This window comes from Tyto alba, unplaced genomic scaffold (assembly GCF_018691265.1).
Source record: "Tyto alba isolate M040663 unplaced genomic scaffold, T.alba_DEE_v4.0 Super-Scaffold_2, whole genome shotgun sequence".
Taxonomy (NCBI): domain Eukaryota; kingdom Metazoa; phylum Chordata; class Aves; order Strigiformes; family Tytonidae; genus Tyto; species Tyto alba.
The window spans coordinates 10,375-36,758 of NW_024881282.1; the positions used below are offsets into that span (position 1 = coordinate 10,375).

The following is a 26,384-nucleotide window of genomic DNA, read 5'->3' on the forward strand; positions in this document are numbered from 1 at the left end:
CCTCTGATCGACGGCCGAGGCGGCTAATGAGGCCTGAGGAAGAGCGGGGCGGGCCCACGGCGGAGCGGCGCCCCGGGGGTGTCGCCAGTGCCGGATGAGGAGACGCGGAGGGGAAGTTTGGTCGCCGCCGCCGCGGGCCCTGTGAGGAGCAGCCGCCGCCGGGAGAGCGGGAGCGTGGTGTGTCCCCGTCCCCCTCCCCCCCCCCCCCCCGCCGCCGCCGCCGCCATGGGGAACCGGGGCATGGAGGAGCTGATCCCGCTGGTCAACAAGCTGCAGGACGCGTTCAGCTCCATCGGGCAGAGCTGCCACCTCGACCTGCCGCAGATTGCCGTGGTGGGCGGGCAGAGCGCGGGCAAGAGCTCGGTGCTCGAGAACTTCGTGGGCCGGTGAGTCGGTGGCGGGGCGGGGACGGGGACGGCGCCGCCGCCGCCGCTGGCGTAAGCGCGCTTCGTGAATCCCGCCCGCGTAGGGCGCGGCCGCGGCCTGAGGGACCCCCCGCCGCCGCTACGCAAACTGCGGAGCGCCCCGGCCTCCCGCTCCCCATCGCCCGGCCGCGCCTTACGCGCTTGGCGTAAAGCGCGGCCCCCAGGGGGGAGCGGGTCACCGGCCGCCCCTTACGCCAGCGGCGCAGGCGGGGGCTCGGGACGCGGGTTGCGCTCACGGCGCTGGCGTAGGGGGGTTCCGTGAATACGAGAAGCGGGGATCCCGCTGCGGGGGGCAAGGGGATGCGCCCCGGTGCAGGTGGCTGCCCCCCGGTGCAGGTGGCTGCCCCCCGGTGCAGGTGGCTGCCCCGTCCCCCCGAGCAGCCGGCGGTGCCGCGGCCGTGGAGGAGGATGTTGCCGGGCAGGTGAGCCTCCCGCGGGCCTCCGGATTCTCCCGGGAGCGGCGGATGGCGAGCCACCGGGATGCTACGCCAGCGCGGCGGCGAAGCGGGAGCTTGGCCCTTTCACCCCTCTGGCTCGCCGTCCTCGGCGCAGGCGCGGAGGCTGAGGTCGGCTTCGGCTGCAAAGGCGTTTCTGTTGCCAGGATGATAGCGCCGGGCCCGCAGCCCTTCCTGTGCCTGGGCTTCGGCGACCCGCTCGTTTCGGGGATGTGCGCCCTCGAGATAGGGCCGAGTGCTTGGCCAGAGGCGTCGGGGTCTTGCTGCCGGGCCGGTTGGCACGGGATAAGGCAAAGCCACGGGCTTGACACCCAACCCAAGGCACCGAGGGTGGGGAGGAGGACACAGTAACAGCGGGGGAGCGGAGCTGATTTCACCCCACACTACCCCTGCGAGGTTTAAAAATCCTGCCGGCCCCTTTTCGAAATCCACCGTAATGGCTAATAACATCAGCTTCGGCACCAAAGCGCCGCGAGCGGAGTCGCTTTCTCCACCTTTTGTCTCTTCCCCCGCTGCCTTTACGGGGACGGCGGCGCCGGCCGGGCGGTTGCTGGCTCGGCTCTGGGCTGCTCTGCGTTTCCTCGGGCGCTTGCTCCGCGCGCGGTGGGGAAGGAGCTGTGGTCCTCGCCGGGCTCCCGCTGCTTTGTTCCCGTCCTCGCCCGCCCCTTGATCTCGGGCTGCTTCTTTCTCCGTCTACATCCCACGACGGGGTTCCCGTCCCGGCTGGGGCGGATGCTGTAATATTAACAATAGCAGCCCTTCCTGTGACGTCATTCCATCCTGACACGGGCCGGCGCGGAGCTTGTCACCGACAAAACAGCGGCGGCTCAGCCCGGCTCTTCACGGCGCCTACGTGAACCTTAACATTCCCCAAAAAAGCCAACCAGGTGGTTTTTCCGACGTTTCAGGCTGGTTTTGGTGTCGGGGTTGCTGCAGAGACGCGCCGGCAATTCCCTTTGCAGCAAAAACATCATTTGAAAGCGCCGCCGGAGTTTTCCCTGCCGCCGTGCTTTCTGCTGTTGGATTTTGGGTTTTGTTTTGCTTGTGTAATGTTTTTTCCAAGCGGCGAGGCCGAGACCCGGAGCCCGCTGTGTGATCCATCACCTGATGCCATTTGCCTTTTCTTTTATCCAACCGCAGGTCGGATTCGTAGCGTGGATTTGCAGCCGGGGATGCTTTTTCAGCCCGGTGCTGTTGGCGTGGGAGGGAGAGGAGGAGTCGGCCGGCCCGGTGGAGCTTGAACCTCCCCCCCCAACTAAACTCACATCTGGGCTTTGCTAAGCCTTCGCTGCCGTTGGGGTTGAAATGGTCGAGTTATTCCCCTTCCTAAATCGCTGCCGGTGGAAATTTTAGCAGCCTCTCACTATGGTGCTGCTGGAAAACGGGTCCTGGTAATTAAAAATCCTCGTTTCGGAGCGTTGAAGTCTCCATCAGAAGGTTTTTAATGAGGGGTTCAGGCGCCCCGCAGACGGCCGGGCTCTGCACGGGAGCGCTTTCTGCGAGGCTGGATCTGCCCGGTTCTAACCGGGGACCTTTCGCTCTCATCCCGTGGCACTAACTTCGTCCTGCAGCTCATGTTAATAACCGCTAATTACGCGTGGGGCGGACTCTGCCCTGCCTTGGTGTCAGCAGTCTCCGGCCGTCGGCTCGGTGGCTGCTGTCGATCAGATGCTTTGGCATCTCCCGCTCTTTGTAGTGTTGCTTTCCCTACACGCCTATTTGGGAATACGATAATGAGGAATACAGAATTATCCTGTAACGATTAATTAGGGATTCATAACCCCGGAATGGCTCACTCGTTACCAAGACTGCCTGCTTACCTTGACGCCGTTGGGATGCCCGGCCTGGCGCTCGCGGCTGGGTGAATCCCGTCGGGTTTGATCCCGTGCCGGCGGCATCGAGCGTTTCTCCGGGATGGATAGCGGGATGCCGACGGGCTGGGGACGAGCGCCGAGGCCTCTGGGCTGTTCCAGCAATAAACCAGCCGCGCCGCCCGAAGCTCGCCCTAGCTTCCCAGCCGAATACATCGAGCTTTCGCTCTTCGAGCGTGCGAGCCGCTTTTTAGCCCCAACAGCTTTTCTGCCTGAAGCCAAGGAGCCGCTTCCGAGCGTGCAAATGCACGTCTGTGTAAGTGCACGTGCACGGGCAGACGTGCCACTGCCGTGGGGAAGGGCGCTGGGCTTAAAAACCGAGGTGATCTCCGGCCGAGGAGCCAGGCGATGCTCTCGGAGGTGTGGCTGGGGGTTTTAGTCAGCAGAACGGGGAAAAGTTCCCAGGGAGAGCGGTTTTCCTTACGGGAGCTGTCTGTGAGGTGGGGCTGCCCGGTGGGATGGCGGTGGCTGGAGAGCCCTCGGTGAAGCGTTCGGCCTCTGCTTTATTTGAGATGGAGACGATTAAACAACACGGGGCAGGGAAACAGGACGGCGCTTCGGAGCTCGCTCTGATTTCCCCTCGCGACGGGTCTCGCTGTTCCCGCGCGCTGACGAAGGCTTCCCGAAGGGATGCGGGAGACCTTCCGCGCCAGCTAGCCACGTTTCCTTCTGGAAACAGCCGGTTAGAAACTGGGGGGTGTGGTGTGTGTATTTTTGCTCATCTCCCCGCCTTCGCGCAGCTGTTTGACCTTTCCTCTTGGCTTTTCGGACCCGTTCAGAAGGCGCAGGGCTGCCTGGATGCCTCGGTAGGAAGCTTCACTTCAACCCTGGCGTCCCGTCTCCCGTAACGAGCCGCGCCGGGTCCTTCGGTGCCGCGTGCCGGTCCCCTGCGTGCCGCCGAGGTGGAGGCGGGTGGGATGCGGACGGGGCAGTTTCGGCTCGTCCCCCCCGCCTTATCTTGTTATCCCTGTTTTGAGGAGCTGCAAGGAAAGACATCGTTCTCTCTTCAGAATAAGCAATTTTGGTCGATTGCGTTAGGGGTGAAGGCGAACAAGCGGTGACGCTCGGGTAAGGAGTCCGCGGGAGGTCTGGAGCTGCGCTCTGCGGATTGCCCCACTTCAGTGTTTTGTTTTGTTTTTTTTTTTTTTTTTAATTGTTTGAAGAAGCCTAAAGATGCCCATTAACGCAGCGTGGGCCAGGGGGGAGGGCAGCCACACGTTACGGTCACCCCTTCCATGGCCTTAAAATACAAGAGAAAGGATGATGAGCTCCGCTGAGACGAGCTGAGATGCCGTCGACCGTGCAAAAAGCCGCCGGAGGAACCAGGAGATGGGCTCAGCTGCCCGGAGCCCTCTAAATCAATCCAGGGATCAGATGCTGGACTTCAGGTTATCGGTGGGGCAGGAATCTGTCTCGCTGCCGCAGCCGTTTCAGCCGGCGCTGAAGTAGGTTGGCCTTGCTGTGCGAGGGGGTCTGCAGTGACTCGATTCCCTCATTTAGCGGGGAAAAGCACAAAGGGGAGTTGAAAATACTGCATTAAAAATTACATTAGTAGCTGTATTAAAAGCCGCCCCATTGACGTCCCGATGAAACGTGCATTGACCGGTCCCTCTGTGGAGCCCTTGTCCTGTCAGTACAAGCGCGCTAAAGGCGCCGAGCCTCCCCCGGCCCTGCTCCGGCTCTCGCCGCGACGCTCCGACAAACGACGGCGTAAAAGGCATTTTCAGAGCCGTATAAAACCCGGCCATTGAGCGCGGCGGCCGCCCGGACCGGGCTGACAATGGAGCCGTTGTGATGGGGGGCGGTGGGGAGGCCCTCCCAGCGGCAGCGTAGTCGAGGAACCGACCCTCAATGGGGTATTATGAGTCCTTTGGATGGCGTTATCGGTGCTCCCGGCAGCCGTAAATAAAAGCGGGGCTAAGCTGGGACGGCCGCGGCGGCGGGGCTTTGGGGGGTGGAGGTGGCCAAGGCGCGGCGTGAGATCCTTTACCTGCGGCGGGCACATCCCTTCTCCCGGTGGGACGCTGAAATAGGCACCGTAAAGCGCGTCGGGGACCCCAAAGTGCAGATAAAACTCATCATTTGCACCAAGCATCAACAGCGCGGGGCCCCGCGGTGGCTCGCTGAGATTTTTAAGCCGGTGCTAATACCACGCCTAAGCCTCTTTGAGGGAGAATTTATCCAGAGGGGAGGATGGAGATGAGAGCGACCTGTTCTTAGGGCTTTTTCCACAATGATTCCCCAGGTCTGGTGTAGCTGGGGTGCCTGCGCGGAGTCGGCCGGGCCGAGTCGGGCTGGCGGCGCTGCGGGTGTAAATCACGGCTGTGGCTCAGTCGTTTGGGGAGGATTTAATGGCAGCGATCGTCAGAGGGACGGCAATTTAATTTCAGGAACGGGAGGGGGAAACTCGGTTTGTCAGCGGGCAGAGCTGGCTGAAAACGGAGCGAAAGGAAGGGAATTTGGGAGCGAGTGAGGCGCTCGTGAGTGAAAACACGTCTCGGAGGGACCTCGGGGACGCGACGCAACCGCCTGGTGGGTCTCTTCCCCGGGGAGTTTGGGGTGTTTTTTCCATGGATTTGGGGGAAGAGCTGCCATGGGGCCGCTGGCGAAGAATCTCAAGATAAATGGGAGCCTGAAACTGGAGAGGGACTGGGCAGGGCCAGGCAGCGCTCGCCTCTCAGGTGCCCTTTGCCACAGGAGATTTTCCAGGGGATGGGATGTATTAAATGTACTTCCCCCAGCAGCGACCTTTGTCTTTTTGCTCTCCTTGTAAAGCAGCGTTTCCTGGTAGCACACGCGAAGCGGAGATAGAGGGATTACAATGAACAACCAGGCGAATGGGAAAATCCGGGTGTAACGTTGTCGTTTCAAACACAGGTTTGACCTTACTCCTCGGATGTTACGTCTCTGGGGTGCGTCAGCCCAACGGAGGTCTTGCTTCACTCCGGCTGCCCCACATCTCTGACTCACTTTAACGTGTAAAAAAACACCGAAGAGGACCTGCTGGCAGGCTCCGGTTTCCTCCCCCCCCCCCCCCCCCCCGCCTCTCCGTGTTTGCAGTGGGTGTTTGCTCGTGAAGGAGATTGTTCCTGGCAACCCCGGGGCCGCAAAGTAGGTGCGTGCGAATGAAATTTGAAGGCGGTGACGCCCCTCGGTTGTAAAAACGCCCACGGGGGGTGCCAGGCGGGGTGACCCGGCTCCGTGGCCGCGCAGGAGCTGGCCCACGTCTGCTGCCAGGCGGGACCCACGCCGTCCTCCCCGATGAAGAGGGCGCTTGTTCGGCGTCCCGTCAAAAGGGCAGGTTGCTCGTGCCTGACTATTAGCACCCCTCGGGGGGGCTGGGAGCTGGGGGGGGTGTGTGTGTGATTAACCCCCCCTCCCCAAGATCGTTAACACGGCAGGTCGAGGGCAATGCTGGGGGAGAAGGGAGCAGCGGAGCCTGCCAGGAGTGTTTGATCCCCTCCGGATCACGGGAGATTCCGTGGTGTGTCCCCCCCCAAGGGTCGGTGCTCTCCCCTCCCCGGGGAAGGCGGTGGTGGGGCTGTGGGGAGGGTTTCTGCCTCTCACAGGGTTTATTTCAACAGGAGGAAGCTACCGCCGCTTTCCAAATAGCGTAACAGAGCCCTGTCATAGCGAAACTGCAGCGCCGGGTAGCGAGCGGTGCCGGAACAGATCCCGGTGTCCCTGCTGCCGTCAAGCAGGCGCCCTCAAACACTTCCTCTTCCCGCCGCATCCCGGCTCCCGTGGCTGCAGGACCTGTCCTCCCGGTTGGGCAGGAAGCTCTTTTTTTTTTTTTCCGAGGGTGATAAAAAACACGAGGGTGATTAAAAAAACCACGTTTCTGTTTAGAGAAGCCTCCTGCGCGGGGCTCGCGGTTTGCTTGGCAGTCTCCTGGGGGGGGGGGGGGGGGGGGAAGGCGACGCTCCCGGCTGTCGCGGCTGCAATTCACGCCCGCAGCTCCGCCGTGGGCAGGGGGCTGGGGGTGCTGACGAGCGGGGTTGGGTACAGCCGAGGTGGTGGTGGTGGGGGGTGTGTGGGGGTGGGCGTGAATTCCCACTGGACCCCAGGGCGCCTTCGGGTGCGGGTGACAGCGACAGGCACCGCCTGATCTCAGTTTCCCCGTGCTCGGCTGATAAGCTGGATGTGCCCTCTCCTTTAATGGAAGCGATAAATCCACTCAGCGCTGCCCTGGCCTCTCCCAGGAGCTCTTATCGCTCCCTTTTCCAAACTCACCTTCCTGTCCAATTCCCGTCGCCCTCGGCCCGGGAGGAGGGAGCTGCAGCCCTTCGCTGGGCGCTAACGGCTCCGAGCAAACCTCCCCCCCCCCCCCCCCCGACGCCCCACGGGCTCGAGCTGACGCCCCGAGCAGGGGGGCAGGAGAATCGTCGTCGGTTCCGCGCCTCGTTTCGCTCTTCGCAGGGGAAACGGGGTGAAACCGTAAAGGATGTGCGGTTTCGGAGAATAACGAGAAGGCGGTGGTTTTGTCTCTTCTGCTGAGGTGTCTTTTTTTTTTTTTTTCCCCCCCCTCTCTGAATTAGCGGGGGTGTTAAAATCCAGTAGACCCTTAAATTTCTTAATGGCTAGCAGCTGGGAAAGCTGCTTTCCGAATTCCTGTGCCCGCAGCGTGCAGCGCAGCCGCTCGGAAGCGGTTGTAAGGGTGTGGGGGCCGCCCTCCTCCAGTGGGGGGGTGGGGGGGGGAGTGGGAGAATGGCCCATTTCACGGGTGGCTGTGATCCCAGGAGCATCGTTTACGCTCCGCCACCTCCCAGGGCAGAGCAGGGAGCTGATGCTGGGGAGGACCAGGCGTGTTCGAGCCCCCGCACGCCATGCCCCGCTGCCTGCTGTTTAGACACCGGCGTGATCAGCTCGGTGGTGCAGCATTAACTTCCTCATTTAAACCACGTTAATAAATGTCTGTCTTTCAATTCCTTGCAGGGACTTCCTTCCCCGGGGCTCTGGAATTGTCACTCGGCGGCCTCTCATCCTGCAGCTCATCTTCTCCAAGACAGGTACGCTCTGGGCAGGAAAATCTGCCCAGTTCCCCCGTCAGAAGAGGGAGAGGGGCTGGTGGAAACCCTTGGCCGGCCACCGCGGCTCCGTCCGCCGGGAAGCGCTGCCGCCCTCGCAGATTCGTCCTTTAACGGGCGCGTGAATATTTCGGTGACGGATCCGGTTTGTTCGAGCGTTCCTCGCAGAGGGTTTTGACTGCTGGGGAGCACGCCTGTCTCCTGGGGGTGAAACCCGCCCTGGAGGTGGCAGATGATGGAGGAGGTGTCTGTATTTCGGCCCCGATGCCGGCGTTTGGCCGTGCATCTGGTCGAGAGCGCGCATCAGCGGTGAGGGGGGGTCGTGTTCAGGCTCCTTTTGAGCGCACGCTGCCCTTGACACGGGAAGTCTGTTCCGCTGGAGTTTTTCTGTAGAAGGTTGCGATGATCTTTCTCTTCCCCAGAATATGTTAAATGCCTGGTCAGCCTGCAGGACGGTTAAAAAATAGTGAGTCAGCCCTCTTCAGCGGCATTGTGCTCCCGGGGGGGGGGAGGGTACGTGGGAGGCTGCGGGGGAGAGGGGAGCAGAGCCCGGGCTGAAGCGGTGACACGTTTACATCCATTTTGGACCGTCCTTCTGCTCCCCTCCAGCACAAAAATTCCTGTTTCCCTTCAGCCGGTGGTTATCCTGCTGATAAGGGGGACTCAGCAGGCAAGCATTTAAAACGCTGGCGGTCACCAATAAAAGCGCGCTTGGCTGCTTCCCCGTCGCCCTGTGACTCAGTTCCGCTTCGCACCCCGGCACGCAGGGGGGGTTGTGAAATCGGCCTCTGCCCCCCACGCGCGGCCGGCTGCCCCGAGGAGCCGAGCGCGGGGCGGAGGGCGGCTCGTTTTCCCGCCCAGGCGCGCTGTGAGAGCGTCGGCCGGCCCCATCTCCGGGGAGCTTGCTCCTGTTGATCTCCCCTGACTGAAACACACGACCCTCTCCCCAAAAAAACCCCCCACGATTTGGGGGCAATCCTGGTGGAGCTGGGGGTGGCCTGGGAAGCTGCGTTCTGCAGCCTCATTTCGCATTTATTCAGGTGACCTGTTTATCAGCTAATTAGTTGTTTCTGGTAAAGGGGGATTGCGAAATGTCGGCGGTGGCCTTCGGGTGATCAGGTGTCATCAGGCGCTGGACCGGGCAGGGGCAGAAGGGCCGGGGTAGGGCTGGCATTTCCCCTCACCGCACCCGCGGGTGGGAGGAAGCGACTTGCTCCGTCCCCCTCCCCAGGGCAAGCCGCGGCCCCGAATCTATTAAAATCCCTTTTCACGGGGCAGCTTCGGAGCTGTTGCAAGGAGCCGAGGAGATGTTTTTTCTGGTGACTGTAGGGAAAGACCAGCTCTCTTTCCCCCTCTCAGCTTCCCCACTCCCCTCGAAGCTTCCCCCCGCCCTAACAGCTTGCAAAACCCTTTCAGAAAATCTCAGGGACCTGAAGGCAACTGCTCAGAGGCCCAGGAAAAGCCGCTCCTTTTCTGTTCCCAGGCGTCCTCCCCGCGGAGGAGCCGCGGCTGGGTTAATGTTTGTCTCCTGGCGCCGTTTCCTCGGGCTCGGAGCGGAGAAACAGAGCCAGGCCCTTCGCTGGAGTGCAGCTCGGCTGGGGGGCTGCGGGGGCAGAGTGAAACGGAGCGATAAATCCGGAGAGCGAATAAAAAGTAGATAAAGTGGAGCTCCCGGCGCAGGTGGAGGGGAAACGGCGGTTCCTTCTTGGCAAGGGGCTGCCGGCGCCGGGCAGCGCCGATGGTCCCTCTTTGCTGGATGGTGCAAAGATGATTCCCCGGGGGGTCGAGCGCCGGCGTGCCTCCCCGCAGCCGGCTGCGGCCCTTTTCCCAGCACGAGGGTGCTGCCGGGGGGTGGTGGTGGAGGGGGGGGGGCTCGCTGCCCGGCCTCCCGGCGCACCGGAGTGTCTTGGCAGCTTCCTTCGGCGTTCGGGATCCGGGCAATAAAACATTTAAAAGCAATCAGCGGGGGGGCTGAAAGGCAGACAGGCCCGGGTGAAAACAAACACGGCCGTTCTGATGGCGAGGTTCGCTCGCGGGAGCCAGCGTCGGCCGCCTGCCAGCATCTCACCCAAGGGCAGTTTCTTTTTTGGCAAAGGGAAGCGTAACTCCGCGTCCACATCAAAGCAGCTGCTGCCAGCGCGGAGGCAGCAGGCAGAGTGTCAGCGCGCTCAGCCTGAGCCGGCTGGCTGCCATCCTCCCGGGCTTGCCTCCTCAGCCAGAGGAAGCGGCTAGGCCAAGTTTATTTGGGGCTGCTGCCAGTCAGGAGGCTGCAGATAACCAGGTTAATCCCCGGGCAGGTCCTCGGGGCCTCTCCGGGGCATCGATTCTGCCGGGCTGCTCGGTGCCGCGCCGGAGCGCGTGGCCGGGGCTGCTCTGCAATGTAGTAATGTCTCTAAACCAGGTGTGCATCCTGTGCTGGGCTCGAAATTGTCTTTCTTTTTAATTTTTTTTTTTTTTTTTCTTTTTTTTTTCCCCCCTCCCCAGAATATGCCGAATTTTTGCACTGCAAATCCAAAAAGTTCACAGATTTTGACGAGGTGCGGCAGGAGATCGAAGCGGAAACCGACAGGGTGACGGGAACGAACAAAGGCATCTCTCCCGTCCCCATCAACCTCCGCGTCTACTCGCCGCACGGTCAGTGAGCTGTGTCTCTGCCCCGGGACTCCGTGCGTTAAAACAACGTGAAGGAAGGAAAGCCGGTGTTTGTACACACTGGGGCTGCGGGGTTTAGCCCAGCCTGTGTCCGAAAAGCAAATTCTGGCTGCTCCGTGGGTCTGGCCGGTCTGACAGCGGCCTGGGGGGGCGATGGGGGGCTGCCTGGGCCACCCCCCCCCCCCCCCCGAGCAAATCCAGCCGTCGCTCTTCCTTCGGAGGAGCTTTGAAGGCTTGCGGAGGGGTAGATCCATCAGCAGGTCTGCAGAGATCCGGCTGCCAGGCCCTTGACCCCGAGCGCCCGTGGTCTCTGTCCTTCCAGTGTTGAACCTGACTCTGATCGACCTCCCGGGTATCACCAAAGTGCCGGTGGGGGACCAACCGCAGGACATCGAGTACCAGATCAAAGACATGATCCTGCAGTTCATCAGCAGGGAGAGCAGCTTGATCCTCGCCGTCACGCCGGCCAACATGGATCTGGCCAACTCGGATGCGCTCAAGATGGCAAAAGAAGTCGATCCTCAAGGTAAGACGGAGGCGTCCTCCTGTCTGTCTGTCCGTGCCGCTGCTCCGGGCCCGGCGGGGGGCTGGTCGAGCCTCCGGCGGCTGTTGTGGCAGAGTCTCAGCAATCAGTTGCCCGATTTTGGTACCAGAGGGGCTTCTCATCCCTCCCCCTCTCAGAGAGGACTCTCCGTCCTCTGACAGCCGAGGAGGGGCCGGCTCTGCTCCTCGCTGGCGAGGCCGTGTTTGTCCTGGTTACGCACCCCCGTGCCTCCTTTCGAGGCGTTCCGTGCCGCGCGGCCCATCGCTGGCTCGTTCCTGCGGTTAATCGGTCGCTCGTTTGTGCGGCCGCTTTCAGGCTTGCGGACGATCGGCGTCATCACCAAGCTGGATCTGATGGATGAAGGCACAGATGCCAGAGATGTGCTGGAGAACAAGCTGCTTCCTCTGCGAAGAGGTATAACGACCCACAGAGGCTTTGCCTCGCCCCGTATCCCCCTTCCCACGGCCTCCATCTCTCGTCTGGCGAGAGTGCTGTTCCAAAACGAGCCCAAGGGCAGCTCCTGCGGAGCCCGGACCCTTCGTGCCGCCCTTTCCTCCGGGAGAAGCAGCTGCGGGTGGCCACCCGGAGCCACGCAGCCCTGCTGGGACACCTTGAGCCGGGCCTGTGCGTAGCAAGAGCCAACGTGTCCTCTCGCAGGCTACATCGGCGTCGTTAACCGAAGCCAGAAGGACATCGACGGTAAGAAGGACATCAGGGCAGCGCTGGCGGCCGAGCGGAAGTTCTTCCTCTCTCACCCGGCTTACCGGCACATGGCCGACCGGATGGGCACCCCGCATTTGCAGAAGGTCCTCAACCAGGTAGGCTCAGCTCCCTCCGGGGTGTTTTGCGGGGCTGGTGTTCTTCTCTGGCGGGAAAGGGCTGTGTGCCGGCAGCCGGTTGGCTTCGGGGAGGACGGCGTCTTACCCCTCGCAATTCTTTTCCAGCAACTGACCAACCACATTCGGGAGACGCTGCCTTCGCTGCGCAGCAAACTCCAGAGCCAGCTGCTCTCCCTGGAGAAGGAGGTTGAGGAGTACAAGAACTTCCGCCCCGATGACCCCACGCGAAAAACCAAAGCTTTGTTACAGTAGGTCACGGCCGGAACAGCCCTGCCGTTGGGAGCGAGCGGTGCTGTATTCCTGCCGGCTCCGGTGCTGAGCGGGCGCCCCGGAGAGATCCTGCGTCCTCTGGGGCTCTTGGCAGGCTGCGGGGAAAATCCCCTCCCCGGCTGAGCAGCTCCGCGGGCGAGAATTAATGCCTTGTGCTTGCTGCGCTCTGCGTACGCGACCGGCCTGTCCTAAAGCAGCGCTTTGGTCTGGGGATTAGAAAGGACGGCTCGCGTCCGTCCTTCCCCCGCCCTCGCGCTCTTTAAACTACAGCAAAAGGGAGATTTTCGCCTCTGCGACTCCAGCAAAAGGACTCGGGAGAGTTTTCCCACAGGCCTGACTAGCCGCCGGGGCGGTGCTGGCTGTTGGGAGTCTGTCTGTCTGGGTGTCCGTCCGTCCGTCGCGCTCAGCCGACGCCTGTTCTAATCCCGTTGCCGCTCCGCAGGATGGTCCAGCAGTTCGGTGTGGACTTTGAGAAGCGAATCGAAGGTTCGGGAGACCAGGTGGACACGCTCGAGCTCTCCGGGGGTGCCAGAATCAACCGCATTTTCCACGAGAGATTTCCTTTTGAGCTAGTGAAGGTAAGGCTGGCCCGGGGAGCGCGTGGGCGGCGTAGGGAGTGTAGCGAGATCCCAAAATTCGAAATCAATAATCCCGAGAGAGCGTGAAGTAGCTTGGCCGGGGTAGAGCTGCCTCCCCCGCCGAAGCGCCTGGTGGGCTGGGGACGACGCGTGCTGCAGGCACGCCCTGCCTCCGGCGACGGCGCAAGAGAAGGGCCGCAGCGGGAGCTTTACAGCCGCTTGCTGTCAAAATCGTAACCGGGGCTTTCCCCCCCCCCCCCCCCCCCCCCCCCCCCCGCCATTCAGATGGAGTTTGACGAGAAGGATTTGAGGCGAGAAATAAGCTACGCGATTAAAAACATCCACGGCGTGAGGCAAGTATCGGAGCGGCGCGGGCGCTGCGCGCCTTAGGGTGGATGGGTGAGCCGGCTCCGCGGGGCGCCTGCGGCCGGAGCTTCCCTGGGGGGGAGCGGCGATTACCTGTGGGTGTCTCGTGGAGACCAGCGTTCTCTGAAAACGGACGGCCCTTGATTTTCAGAGAGCGTTCGAGGGGTAACTCGGCCGAGCCGGGCTCGCCCCGGGGGAGGCTGCAACGCAAAACCCTGAGCTGAAACCGCCCCCCCCCCCCCCGCCTCGTGCCTTCAGTTCAGCCACTAAAATAACCTTTATCTTTCCTCTTGCATTCCTGTAAGCGGGGGAAGGAATGACCTTGGGAGTAAAGGCAGGGAACGTGAGTTAAACCCTCTCGCTGAAGGAGGGCTCCGGGGCCTGGCCTCGTCGGGGAGCGCCGTGTCTGCTCGGCACAGACCAGACCGGGGCGGGGATCCCGGACCCCAAAACGGAGCGGCGTTCCGTGCCAGTCCTCTCCCTTGGCCCGGTGCTGTGACAGGAGAAGAGAAACGTAGAGTTCCTTCTCTTCGCTTTAACGCTCTCCCCAGGAGGCGCTTGACCTGCTCCTGGTTTTATCCGTTTTCCCTAAACACCGCCAAAAAAATCCCATTTCCTCGCAGTGCCGATGCACCTGGGCTCTCGTGGGAAGTAGCACCCGAATTCGGGGTGCTGGAGGGGTTGGAGGGTGCTGCCGTGAGGTTGGGGAAGGGGGGGGGGGGGCAGATGTCCCAGCACCCCATCCCCTCTGAGGGGTTGTGGCAGCCCCCGACGGCGAGGGGAAAAGCGGGGTTCAGCGATGCCGTGGCTCCAGGACCCCGGGGATGCCCCAGCTCACGGCGCTGGGGAGGGAATTGCTCTCCAGGACGTGGCCGGTCGCCTCCAAACCTGATCACCCATTTTGTTTTTTTCCTCTGCCATGTCTCTGCCCTCTCGCCCCGCCCGCGGATTCCTGTAGGACGGGGCTCTTCACCCCAGATTTGGCATTCGAGGCCATTGTGAAAAAGCAGGTGGTGAAGCTGAAAGAGCCTTGTCTGAAGTGTGTCGACCTCGTTATTCAGGAGTTAATCAATACAGTTAGACAGTGTACCAGTAAGGTATTGAACCGGCTGGACGCCGTCCAGCCCCTTCCTACCAGTGGGATGGGGAAGCAGGAGTGATGCTCTAACCTGCCTGCCCTGCCTGGTTTCCCCTCCAAAAAAAAAAAAGAAAAAAAAAAGAGGAAGGAAAAATAATAAAATCCGGGAGCCCCCTAAGCAAATTGGATATTTCTGAGCTTTGATTCCTGTCTCGTCACCTGGAGTCCTCCCTGTTGCCTTCGGCTGAGGGGATCGGCCAAGGACGGATCACCCGGGACGTCGCTGGCGAGCTCCCCGGGCACCCCGACGGAGCTGCTCGGGATTTCTGGGGACGCTCGACAGGAGACGTGGCCTCCCGGGACCGTCCCCCTCCCAGGGACGGCAGCGAGGGGCTCTCCGGGGCAGGTTAGCGGGGGGGGGGCTGCCGAGGCTTTGATCCCGGCAGGAGCCAGGCAGGCGGGCAGGCTGCTCTTGGATCCCGGTACCTCTCGTAGCACGTGGTTTTTTTTTTTTTTTTTCTCAAGCCGCAATTTTAAACTGCTGCTTCGCTGCACTCTGGGAATCCCGGGAACGGGGAGAGAGAGACAAAAGCCGGGGACGGCACTTCTGGCAAAACGGTCTGGTGGGCGTGCCTGCAAATCCCGCAGCTCCTGCCTGCAAATCCCGCGGCGCACGGTGTCTGCAATTAATAAGCTGCTTGATAACAAGCACATTTCCATTTCAAAAAGGTCGTTCCCTCCCTATCGCACCCCCCCTCTCCCCCCCCCCCATATTGTCTTTTTTTTCGGTGGAGGTGTTAATTACCCTGAAGCTGGATAAATGGGCCATTTCCATATTTAATAACCGGCTTCTCGGAGCGACTCTTTGTTTTTTAACCTCGTTCTGGCAGCGCCAGAAGATACGCCTTAAACCGAAAAGGGGGCAGGAAAACCAGCTCCTCTCTCCTTCCAATCCTTCGGTTACTTAACAAAAAAAAAAAAAAATCAATAAATTCAGCTGCACCCAGCTGAGAACATGGAATTATCCGCGATGTTCGCTGCCCAGAGTGCTTTTGCAGAGCAGAACAGTTTAAACGCTGCCCTGGTTTTGTAAGCGGTAGGACCGGTGGGGGTTTGCTGGTGGGTCAGGGTTTCTCCGCTCTCTCTCGTTTCCAGCGTGGTTGGCTGCGCTCTGGGTGCTGTGGAGAAGCCAGCGCTTCCCGCCGAAATTCCTTCCGTCTCAAACAAGGGAGGCTCTCCCCTCAAAAGCCGAGTGGAAATTCAGTTTTTTTTTTTCCTAGCGTTGGGGCTGGTGTAATTCCAGTCTTGGGAGAAGCCAGGAGCCTCTCCGGGTTTTTTTCCTGCGCTCCGGCAGCGCTGCCCTCCTGCGGTTTACCCCCCCCCCCCCTCCCGGATCGGTAAAACAGCCCCCGGAGCCGCGGGGAATTTGGGGTCCGGGGCTGAGCCTGCCCGTGCTGCCTGCGAGACGGGGGGCAGCCGAGAGGGGCCCGATCACCCCGACAGCTCCCAGGGACCCGAAGGAATTTCTCAGGCAGGCACTGCAGCTTTTCCCTTTGCACGTTACTAACCTTAATTTTTTTTATAAAAAAATCTCATTTTTTTTCTTTTCTTTTCTGTCTTTGTTGCTATTTTTCCCGCCCCCTGCACTCCACTTGGTGTTTCGCTCTCGCTCTCTGCATGGTGCAGGACGGGGCTCTTCACGCCCGACATGGCCTTTGAAGCCATAGTGAAAAAACAGATTGTAAAGCTTAAAGAGCCCAGTTTGAAGTGTGTTGATCTGGTGGTCTCAGAGCTGGCCACGGTCATTAAAAAGTGTGCCGAAAAGGTAACGGGTCTTAATTCATCTCCCTTATTGTCTAATCCGAACACCTGGAATATGTTTGCTCCCAGGACCCAGCCAACCAAAGTGAGCTCGACCACGAGGTTGTCCCTAATTTCTGGGGGGGGGACGGGGACGCCGTGTCCTCCCTCCCGGCACCTGAATTGTCAGGAAGCGCCGGCAAACGCAGACGTAGCCTTGACTCGGCTTCGCGGCACGGGTCCTGCCGCCACATATTGCCCAGGTGTTTGCTCGCCCTCCCCCCCCACCCCGTAACAGCAAAAGCTAAAAAAACGCTCCTCGCGTTGCTGAGATCCCACCTCCTTTGCCTGGCTTAGCCGTAGCTCGCGCTTCGTGCCGTGAAAACCCGGATCCGCTTGGCCGGGGGCTCCGAGGGTGGGAAGTTAAAAATAAGTTAAAATCTGGACTTGTGCGTTTGGCACTGCTTCGAAGGCCACCCCCCCCCACCCCGCCCTGCCCCGGGAGGGGGGGGGGGATTCCGCTGATCTTGTCGGATCTAGTGAAGAGAATCGAGTCTGTCGCTTTTTTTTTCCCACCCTTGAGCCCCGGTTGTGTCCTCGCGGCAGAACTGGGGCTCAGCCCCGTCCCCGGCTCCGTCCCCTTCGTGAGCGGCTCCTGGCGCTGGCTTTCTGCACCGGAGGCTGCCACGGTCCCCTCAGCAGCGGTTTTTTCCCCGGCCTTCTCCCTTTCTTTTCAGCTTGGTTCCTACCCCAGGTTACGAGAGGAGACGGAGAGGATCGTCACCACTCACATCAGGGAACGGGAAGGCAAAACGAAGGACCAGGTGAGCTCGCGCGGTGGTGACGAGCGGGGAGCCAAGCCCTGGACCAGCCCCCCCCTCCAATCTCAACGGCCCCGGGCGCAGCCCCGAGGCTGCTCTGGGCGACTCCTGACACCCACGCCTCCTTCCAGATTCTCCTGCTGATCGACATCGAGCTCTCTTACATCAACACTAACCACGAAGACTTCATCGGATTTGCCAAGTACGTAATCGATGGGTGGGCTGGGTCCTCGGGCTCTGTCAATGAGGTTCGTGGTCCTGTCCCCACGGAGGCGTGCGGGTTACGTGACCCTTCCGGGGTCGCCGCCGGGCAAAACTGGCGGGGGAGTCTCCCACGTCCCACCGTAATTCACCAAAACGGCACCTTCTTCACCCCACTTCTCCCAGATTTGGGGTGCGGGAGCTCCGCTTCTCTCCTTGCCGCCCGGCCGGCGTTTGAGGGCCTGGAGATCTGAGCCGCCCCGCGTCATTCCGCAGACCTTAGCCCAAAACGGGCTTCGTGTTAACGCTGCTCGTTAGGGCAGCCGGCCTGAAAAGCTGGGGTCGGGTTGTTCGGCCTCAGACAGATGAACTGCGCTCGCAGGGGCGCTGGGGGGGGGTGAATTAAGGTCGTTAAGGCCGCTGAATTAAGGTCGTTAAGGCCGTTGCTGCCCTTCAGCAGAGAGCGGGAATTTCCCGAGGCCCGCTGGGCGCACGAAGGGGAGGCGAAACGACTCTCCCGTGTCCCAGTGGAGCTCTGGGCCTGGAACGGGCAGAAATGTCTCCCCATCTTGGAGCTTCTCCCCCCTAACCCTCTGCCCCGGCGGGCGAGGCCAGGGCCGGGAGCGGGGCTCTCCTGGAAGGCTGTCTTCCTTCAGCTTCGCCTTTCGCCCGGAGGATTTTGGGCCAGAGGACGGGCTTAGCGGTTTCGGCCAGAGGATGGGCTAGCGTTTTCCATCGGCGCGGCCCCAAACCGGGCGGTAGCTTTTCGGAAGCGCCCAGAGCTCCCCCTCGGGTGTCCCCGCGCAGAAGGAGCGAAGGCGAGCGGCTCTGCCCGGAGCTTGTCGTCCCCTTCGCCAGACAGTGCCCCCTCCGCCTCTTCCTCTTCAAATTCACCTAGTCTTCCTCTTGGTTTCATTTCCCCCCCCCCCCCCCCCCTTTTTTTACGTCTCTGCTTTTCACCTTCATTCGCAGTTCCTTCCTCTTCTCCTAATCTCTCCTGTTTTTCCTTTGAACCATCATCTCCCTCTTTCCTCCGGACTCCTCTGAACCTCTCCCACTCCCCAGCTGTTACACTGAGCAGCACGTCGCGACAGGGTGGGTACCCGCTCACGCAGCATGTCCCGGAGCGGCTGGGGCAGCCCCTCTTGCACCTTCCCCTCCCCGCAGCCCGGAGGGAACGTTGGCTGGGACCTGGAGAGGCTTTTTCTCCAAACTCGGCCGCTTTCGGATTGGCGCGTGCGGTGGAGCTCAGCCGCGGGAGAACTTCCCGCTCCCGTCCGGGCTGCCGCGACGCCGGGGCTGGCTCGGGACCGGGCGCCCGGCTCGCCTCGTGGCCGAGGGTTTAGGGAGGAACCGTGAGGATCGGGGCAGGCAGAGGACGATCTCCTGACCTCCCCTGGTCGGGGGGGACGGTGGCCGGGGACGCCCTGGGTCGGTGGGACGGTGGGTGCCATCCCACAGTCACCTTCCCGAGGGAAAGGACCCCGTTTGTGCATGTAAACTGCTGCTCCGGGGGGTTGTCCCGCCGTTATTCTAACTGTTTTCATGGATTTTATTCCTGCTCCTGACTAACGGTTACGTCCCGCACCTCGCCCCTCGTCTCTTGGGTTGCTCAGGAGAGACAGGTAGCTTTCCCTCTGGTGCAGGTATGCTTTTTTTCCGACCTGGGGTGGTGGGGGGGGGACGAGGAGGCTGCAGGTCTTTCTGGAGATGAGCTTTCTGGGGTGCATCGGCTCGGCTGGGGTCACCGGCAGAAATCCCTCGGTGTTTCCTCTCCTGCGAGCGACAGCCTCGCCCCGCTGGAACGGGCGGGCTCGTAAATACCTGGAGATAAGGACTGTAAGGAAGGAGATAAAGGTGTCCGGGTTGGAAAGCCCCGTCCCCCTCCCTCGGCACTGCTGCCTCGTGTGTGTTCTGTCCTGGGCAAAACTCGGGAAAGGGGCTCCTCCGTCCGCATCGCGGCGTGCTGGCAGCGCGGAGCCTGGGTGGTCGCGCTTCGGTTTTACGTGACGGGCTTCCCCTTTGGACTCAGCTCTTCCTTACGGCATTCCGGGGGGTGGGAAGCGTGTCGTGGGCTCGGAGCGCTGGTCGCTTTGCTTCGCCTTCCCGGCCTAAAGTTGCTTTTTTTTTTTTTTTTTTTCTCCCCGTTGTTGTTCTCCCAGCGCGCAGCAAAGGAACACCCAGACGAACAAGAAAAGAGCCATCCCCAATCAGGTACGGCCGCCGGCGCCCCGGCCCTCCCTCGTCGCGTGGGGCAGAGGTAGCTCTCCAGGATTTCCCACCCCGGCAGCGATCGGAGCAACCCGGAGCTGCGTTTCGCAGCTCTGAAATCGGGATTCGAGTCGATCCACCTAAATCCTTCCTTGGGGGGATATTTCACACGGGGGGCTGGAGACGGGGAAGACGGAGCTCCGGCTCCCCGAGCGGGAGCGTTTGCTCCGCGGGAGCTCGTCTAAAAGCAGGGTTTGAATTGATCCACCTAAATCCTTCCTTGGGGGGGATATTTCACGCTGGGGCTGGAGATGGGAAAGACGGAGCTCCGGCTCCCCGAGCGGGAGCGTTTGCTCCGCCGGAGCTCGTCTAAAAGCAGCCGGGACAAACCGGGTGGCACGCATACTGCCGGAGGAGCCCCGGGCAAGGGCTGGCCTAACCCACCCCGTCCTGCCCCCCCACCCCCCCCACGTCGATCCAGACGAGCCCTCGGGGTGGGGGGCGGCGGGGACGGGGACCAGCCGTGGCCCCCTCGGCTCCGGCTCGTCGTGCAGCCTCCCGCTCCCGCAGGGTCTTTGCTGGCCGGTGCGCGGGACTGAGAGCAGCACTGGGAGTGCCCCCCCTGCATGGTGTTAGGTCTTGCAGTACCTAACGCAGACATTGCCTCTCGTTTGGAAAGAATGTAATGAAATATTAACACTGTAAAATTATAATTAATAGCATGTAACTGTTTTTCTTTTGCTGTTTTTCTGCTTTTTCCTACCATTTTTGTGCTTCCTGCTCTCTTCTCCCTTCCATCACTTCGTTTTTCTTCACTCTTCTGTCTCCTTGTCCTGCTTTTTTTTTTTTTTTTTTCCCCCCCCCCCCTTAATTTTGCGCACCTAAAGGGTGAGATACTGGTAAGTACCCACATAGTGTGATAGTGCTGGTGGACGACACCCAGTGATGGACGTGGCCCTGCCAGAAAAACCTTCCAGGCCCCGAACGACTCCTCTCGCTCCCCAGAATTGAGTGCGCTGAGGAAGGGCAGGATCCCCCCCGAGGGGAGCGACCGGGCTCCGGGGGTTTAGTCTAGAGGTGGAAATTCGGTCTGACCCCTTCATCCCCACGCCTGGGCTCTTCTGTGGCCAAAAAAACCCCCACGGGCTCGGGGCTGATCCCTGCCCACACCATGGCTGTGGGGCTGCCCGTGCTGCCCGGCACCTGCCTGGACTCGCTGGGATCAGGGAGAGCTGGAAGCTGGGATTCAAGGCGTGAGTACTGGTTTTGCTGGCCCTTGGGAAGCAAGAAGCCAAACCCGTTGGGGTTTTAGCACCGGGCTGCCGCGGCGGGACGCGGTTCCCGTCGGGTGGTGGCAGGGGCTGGGGGCCGGGCAGTCGCTCTGCCCGCGTTTTGGGGGAGGCATCACCCCCCCCCCCCCCCTCCCCGTTTGCAGCAGCTGCCCCGGGGGGGCTGGAGGTGCGTTCCCTCCCCCAAGCTGCCTTTTTTTTTTTTTTTGTGTGTGTGTGGGGAGGGGGGGGTGGGGCTTGAGGCGGGGTCCTGGCTTTGGGCCGGCTGCCCGTGGATTTACCAGTCCCGGCGGCACGCAGAAATCCGGCGAGAAGCAGGAGTGCCTCGGCTCCCAGCTGTTGGCAGCTGGAGGAGGCAAACTTTTGGGGGATCTTGGGCCGCTCGGAGCCTCGTCATTCAGCCAGCAGCGAGCTTTTCCGCAAGCGCACTCACTTCTGGGGAGGCGGAGGGCAGCGTTGCCTCCGAATGGAAGAGAATTTCCCTGTCTGCCGTCGCACGATCCCCTCCGGGGGGGTGTGGGGGGGTCCCGGCCCCCCTTGCTCCGGGCTTGGAGCTGAGCATCGCGCGGGCGGTCTGAGAAAATGGAAGTGTCTGAGAGGGAAACAACCTCCAAACCCCCGATTGGGGCTTTTATGGCCTCGCGGGCAACGGCTTCGGGCATTGCCTTGGTCCCTCGGGAGGGGGGGGGGTGGGCTCAGCACCCAAATCTCATCCCGGGGAAGGAAAATAACGGGGGTTCCTGTAGCTGGGGGTGGGCGCCGGGCCGGTGGATGGAGGCAGAAGGTTGGAGTCGGCTGCCCCCGCGGCAGAGCGGCAGGAGCTCGGGCGCCGCGCGCTTTTTTTGTCTCAAAACCGGGTTTTTAGGAGGCGGCTGTAGCAGCCCCCGTCCCAGCGGAAAGGCGGGAGGGACGCGGGGGCGAGGCGGCGCCCGTCCCGCTCTTCCCCGGGGGGGGGGGTTTGTACCTTCTGCCCTGTGAAACCCCGAGGTTTTCCCACCGCAGCCTTGAGGGGGGGGGGGGGGGGGCGACACACGACCCCCCGTGCCCCTTTCCCAGCTCTTCCCACTGCGTTCAGACGCTTCCATTTTCTTTTAGCACCGTCCAGACGTTGCTGCAAAAACCAAAGGAACATCATCCCCCCCAGGGCCTGTCCCTTGCCTCCCCCCGCGATGATTTCTGCGCAGGGCCGCTCTCCCATCACTGGCTGTGCGGACGTGGTCGTGCCGGGTGACGGGAAGGTGGAGATCTGACAATTAAAAGGATTCCAGGCGCCAGCCCCGGGGCCGGGCGGCTTCTGATTCGGAGCCGGGCAGAGCGCTGGAGCCCCTCTGCCCAGAGCTTGCCCGGCTTACGAGCCCGAAAAGCTCTCGCCTAGATGAGTCGGTCTTAAAGGAACTTCTTTCTGGGCTCTCCGCTCTGCTGCTCGGTGCCAGGCACTGTGGCTCAGCCTTCCTCTCTCCTCCTCCTCCTCCTCTATCCCCAAATGCAGAGGGTGTCCTGGGTCCTCGAGCCAGCGCGCGGCGGGGGTGGCTGGCTCTGCAGGGTGCCCTCCCCTCCTCTGCCCTTTAGCCGATAAATCAAATCTTGGTTTTTCTCTGACGCTCCGGGCTCCCTCTACGCTCCCGCTTCGGATCTCTCCTCGCATCTCGGAGCCGCCCTGACGGCACATCCCCTGTTCCCATCCCCTCCAAACCTGACCCAGCACCTGCCCGAGCCTCCAGCCCAGCTCGCAGGACTCGCTTTGCTGCTGGACCTTTTCCCTCTGCCCTTCCTTCACCCCGATCCCCTCGGCTGCTCCATCTCCCCACTCCTCAGTTCCTTTAAAACCGGGCTCGGTTCAAATTCAGAGATGGTTTTGAAACGCAAACCAGGGGCTCTCAAACATGCCAGAGCGAATCGGAAGGCGAAATCTTTAATCTGACAACCTCTGCTGTCTTAATTTCAGGGCTCCTTCCTTCCCCTCACCAGAAAAATCTGTACGAGTTAAGTTTTAGCTCTAGCTGCCTGTGCCCGCCGGTGCACCGCGCTTTGCCTGTGCCTAACACGGCGGATTTTGTCGCGGCTTTTACGTCGGCAGCCGCAAAACCAGAGCGGCCCGAGCCCCGTCCCTCCCGACGGGGTGTTCCCCCCCACGGCGCACGGAAAAGCCTCGGCACGAAAGGGGCCGGCGCCGGCTCCGTTTGACACGTTTAATCCCGGAGTGGAGCTTAAAAGCCCTGCCCGGGTCTACGGGGGCGGCTGCTCAGGGCTGGTTCCCGTACGAGCCGTAACAAACTCCGCGTCTCGCTCGTGTCTTAACTCTTCTCTGCTTAACCGCAAGGGTCGGTCGTTCTCCCTCCCATCCATGCTTTGGACTGACTCAAATCAACCCCCACCCCCCCCCCCAAGGTGCATTTCCACCACCCCCCCCCCTTCCCGTCTGCCCATTAACTAACCTGTGTGGTGGCACTAACCCCTGTGAAGCGCTGGGGTGGAAAAGCCCCCCCCGTCCCCCCAAAAACAGCCCGGGACACGGCTCACGTCCCGGGAACACACGCGTGTGGGTGCCAGGCTGCTGAGCAGGGCCGGGGGGTGGGGGGGGAGCGTTGTCTGTGTGCGTGGTGGGGGTTCATGTGCTGTGCTACCTCCCCGCTCGGCTCGGCTCTCCCTAACTAAGTCGGGTTTTACAGGAGCGGGCGGTTTTTCGGGCTCTGGCAGCGGTCGGCGTTGCTCCTGCCCCGGGAAGGGCTCACACCCCCCCACACCCTTTCTGCTTCCAGCGCAGAGCCCCGGCACCCCAGGAAAGGGGGGTGGGGGGGTGGGTGTGTGTGTGACAGCAGAAGCAGCCGGATTTGGGGACCCCCCCCCCCATCCCCGCTTTGCACCTGCGCTTTAATCCTGCTCAGAGCCGTGCCCTTCCTCCCGGTCCCCCAGCTCCTCCCAGAACAACGGAGGGACCCCGCCAGGCGCAGCGCAATCCTGCCTGCCTTCGAAAAGCTTTAGAAAACCCACGGTTTGCCCCAAAACCTGGGGGCTGTGCCGGGGGAAGGCAGCCCGTCTAACCCCTCTTGGCGTGGTTTGAGCCCGGTCGGCGGCCTGACTCCACGCACCCGCTCTCTCCCCCTTTTTCTTCTGGCAAAGCGAAGGGACAGATGAGCCAGGCTTTGGGGTTCGGGATGGGACTAGGAAAAAAATTCACCCTCGCTAGTCCCAGCCCAGCCCTGGCTGCTCCAGACTCAAGGGTAGGCGCGATTCCAGCCCCCAGCCCGTCCCCGTCGCCCCGCTCTCGCGGCTGCGAGGGGTTTGGGGTGATTCCTGGTGAGGCGGTGCCGTCGCCGAGGCTCACCCAGCGACGGTGGGGTTGTTCCCCGAGGACTTTTCGTCTCGGGGAAGCCGTTAAGGGGCGCGGGGACCCTCCTTGGCCGCGGTCGGGTTGTTCCCCTCGAGGTTCCGACTGTGCCGGGACAGGCGTGGGCCGGTGGAGCGAGGGCTGTGCCGCAGGGACCGGCTGCGGCTCCCCGGGGCCGATGGAGGAGAGGGAACGCTGCGGAGAACGCGGTTCCTCGTGAAAAAAACGGCGGCTTGCACCACCACGCTTCGGCAATCTCGCTTGGGCGCGCGTTGCGAGGGGGGGCCCGGCCGTGAGGCTGCGAGGGAGCCCTTCGGGGTGTGGGGGGGGGGCTGCCGGCTCGGCTGGTCCCGCCGGGGAGCGGGTTTTGGGGTGAGGAACGCGGGATTCCTCCTTTCTAAAGAGGCCGGGGGCCGCTTTGACGGCGCTCGGCGGGGGCAGGCGCTCGCGGGGATCCCGGGGATGGGGAGAGCTGCTCCGGGAGCCGCCGCGCTGGGTAAGTTGGTCGTTTCTGAGCTGAGGTGGGGGGGGGGGGGGGGGGGCTGCTCGGCTCGGCTCCGCTAGACCTCCCCTTGCCTCGAGCGCGGGGCGGCGCGGCGGCCGAGGTTTGCTTTTTACAGGGGTTCCCGGCGCTGCGGGACACCCCAAAACAGTAACACCCACCCCCCCCTCCAGCCCCGGGGCAGCTCCGCTCCTCTCCCGCACCCTGGAATTCCCGTCTCATCCCTTTCGGGGCGCTGGAGCTTTGGCTCTCGGGCCCCTCTCCTGGGCGGGCTGCCGCTGGCCGAGCCCCCGGGGAGCCGGGTCGGGGTCCGACCGTGCGCGTGGGTGAGGGCTCGCTGCTTCTCTCGCCGGGGCTTTGGGAGCTAGAAGAGCTCCAGGCGTCCCCCTAAACGTGCTGCCAGCTTCCCTGCCAGATAAGAGGGTGTGTGTGTGTGTGTGCGTGTGTGTGTGTCCTCAAAAATCCGCCTGGTTGAGGGTCTTTCTTTTGCTGAGGCTGGGGCTTTCAGTGGAGGGTCGGGGGGAGCTGCTGGGTTGAGGTGCCTTGCTCCCCGTTCGGGGGACGCGCCCCGGGAGACCCCGCAGTAGCCCGTAACCTCTTCTCCCTTCCTCCCCTCCGCTCCCCACCGCCGTGCCGCTGCCTCCAGGTGATCCGCAGGGGCTGGTTGACCATCAACAACATCAGCATCATGAAAGGCGGCTCCAAGGAGTACTGGTTCGTGCTGACGGCCGAGTCGCTCTCCTGGTACAAGGACGAGGAGGTAGGCGGGAGCGGGGAGAGGTGTGGGGGGGTGGGATTCGTGGGGCTGGAGGGTGTGAGAATTAGCGCCCGGGATTAATTAACGGGGTGGGTCTGGCGGCGTGCAGGAGCGGGGGACTCCTCTGGAGGGTGCCCTGTGGCTGCTGCAAGATCCCAACCAGCAAATTCCATCCCCCCCCCATCTCCAGAGGCTCCTCCGGAGCTGGGGATTGTGTAAACACAGATAAAGTGGGAGACACTGGGGGGGCTGCGGGATCCGGCCGCCGGGCCTGGGGGTGGCCAGACCTCCGAGGAGGATCGGGGACCTCCCGGTCCCATCCCAGTCCCATCACCCCGGGTCCCAGTTTAACCACCCCAGCCCCCGGTTTAACCACCCCGGGTCCCAGTTTAACCACCCCAGTCCCCAGTTTAACCACCCCAGGTCCCGGTTTAACCACCCCAGGTCCCTGTTTAACCACCCCAGCCCCCAGTTTAACCACCCCAGCCCCCAGTTTAACCACCCCGGGTCCCAGTTTAACCACCCCAGTCCCCAGTTTAACCACCCCAGGTCCCTGTTTAACCACCCCAGGTCCCAGTTTAACCACCCCAGGTCCCTGTTTAACCACCCCAGGTCCCAGTTTAACCACCCCGGGTCCCTGTTTAACCATCCCAGTCCCCAGTTTAACCACCCCAGCCCCCAGTTTAACCACCCCATGTCCCAGTTTAACCACCCCCAGCCCCCAGTTTAACCACCCTGGGTCCCAGTTTACCACCCCGAGTCCCTGTTTAACCACGCCAGCCCCCAGTTTAACCACCCCAGCCCCCAGTTTAACCACCCCGGGTCCTAGTTTAACCACCCCAGGTCCCAGTTTAACCACCCCAGCCCCCAGTTTAACCACCCCGGGTCCCAGTTTAACCACCCCGGGTCCCTGTTTAACCACCCCAGCCCCCAATTTAACCACCCCACCCCCCAGTTTAACCACCCCCAGCCCAGCAAAGCCAGAGGAGCAATGCGGGGTGGGCAGGAGGGAAACTCTCTCATCCTGGTCCTGGGGGAAGGCAAACCGGCAGCGCCGCCTGGGGCTCGGCTGCGGCTGAAGGAAAACTCGGCCTTTAACCCGGTTGGGACCATCGGTTTATTGTCACCAAGCTCCCCCCCCCAGGGCTGACCCCCGTGGGGTTGTGCCGTGCGTCGTCTGAACGCGGCGTTCCCGGTTTGGAGGTGGCCGCTGGGGCTCGTATCCCCGCGCCGGGGCCGAGCTGCCGCTGCTGAGCGGGGAAAAGATCTTGAAACTGGAAGGAATTGGGGGGCGCGGGGGTGGCAGGAGCTGGCGCTGCCCGCTGTCCGGCCCCCCCCCAGCCACCGACCCCCCCCCCCCCCCCCTCCAG

General features: G+C 62.2%; 1 protein-coding gene across 11 annotated transcripts in view; it reads left to right on the top strand.

Annotated features, from left to right (window-relative positions):
• Positions 1-26,384, top strand: part of DNM2 (dynamin 2) — a 31,448-nt gene continuing 5,064 nt past the window's right edge. Inside the window, exons 1-16 of one of the 11 annotated variants that reach the window (XM_042793023.1) lie at positions 1-386; positions 7,687-7,760; positions 10,263-10,412; positions 10,753-10,956; positions 11,290-11,388; positions 11,632-11,792; positions 11,919-12,061; positions 12,526-12,661; positions 12,947-13,014; positions 13,986-14,124; positions 16,643-16,729; positions 16,858-16,928; positions 18,544-18,552; positions 19,090-19,141; positions 20,026-20,037; positions 24,904-25,017. In XM_042793023.1, coding sequence (XP_042648957.1) covers positions 226-386; positions 7,687-7,760; positions 10,263-10,412; positions 10,753-10,956; positions 11,290-11,388; positions 11,632-11,792; positions 11,919-12,061; positions 12,526-12,661; positions 12,947-13,014; positions 13,986-14,124; positions 16,643-16,729; positions 16,858-16,928; positions 18,544-18,552; positions 19,090-19,141; positions 20,026-20,037; positions 24,904-25,017 — 1,680 coding nt within the window. In that variant the 5' untranslated portion in view covers positions 1-225. Of the gene's footprint in view, positions 387-7,686; positions 7,761-10,262; positions 10,413-10,752; positions 10,957-11,289; positions 11,389-11,631; positions 11,793-11,918; positions 12,062-12,525; positions 12,662-12,946; positions 13,015-13,985; positions 14,125-15,791; positions 15,931-16,642; positions 16,730-16,857; positions 16,929-18,543; positions 18,553-19,089; positions 19,142-20,025; positions 20,038-24,903; positions 25,018-26,384 lie in introns of all 11 variants that reach the window. The other 10 variants (XM_042793022.1, XM_042793021.1, XM_042793027.1 and 7 more) reach the window with 10 other exon arrangements.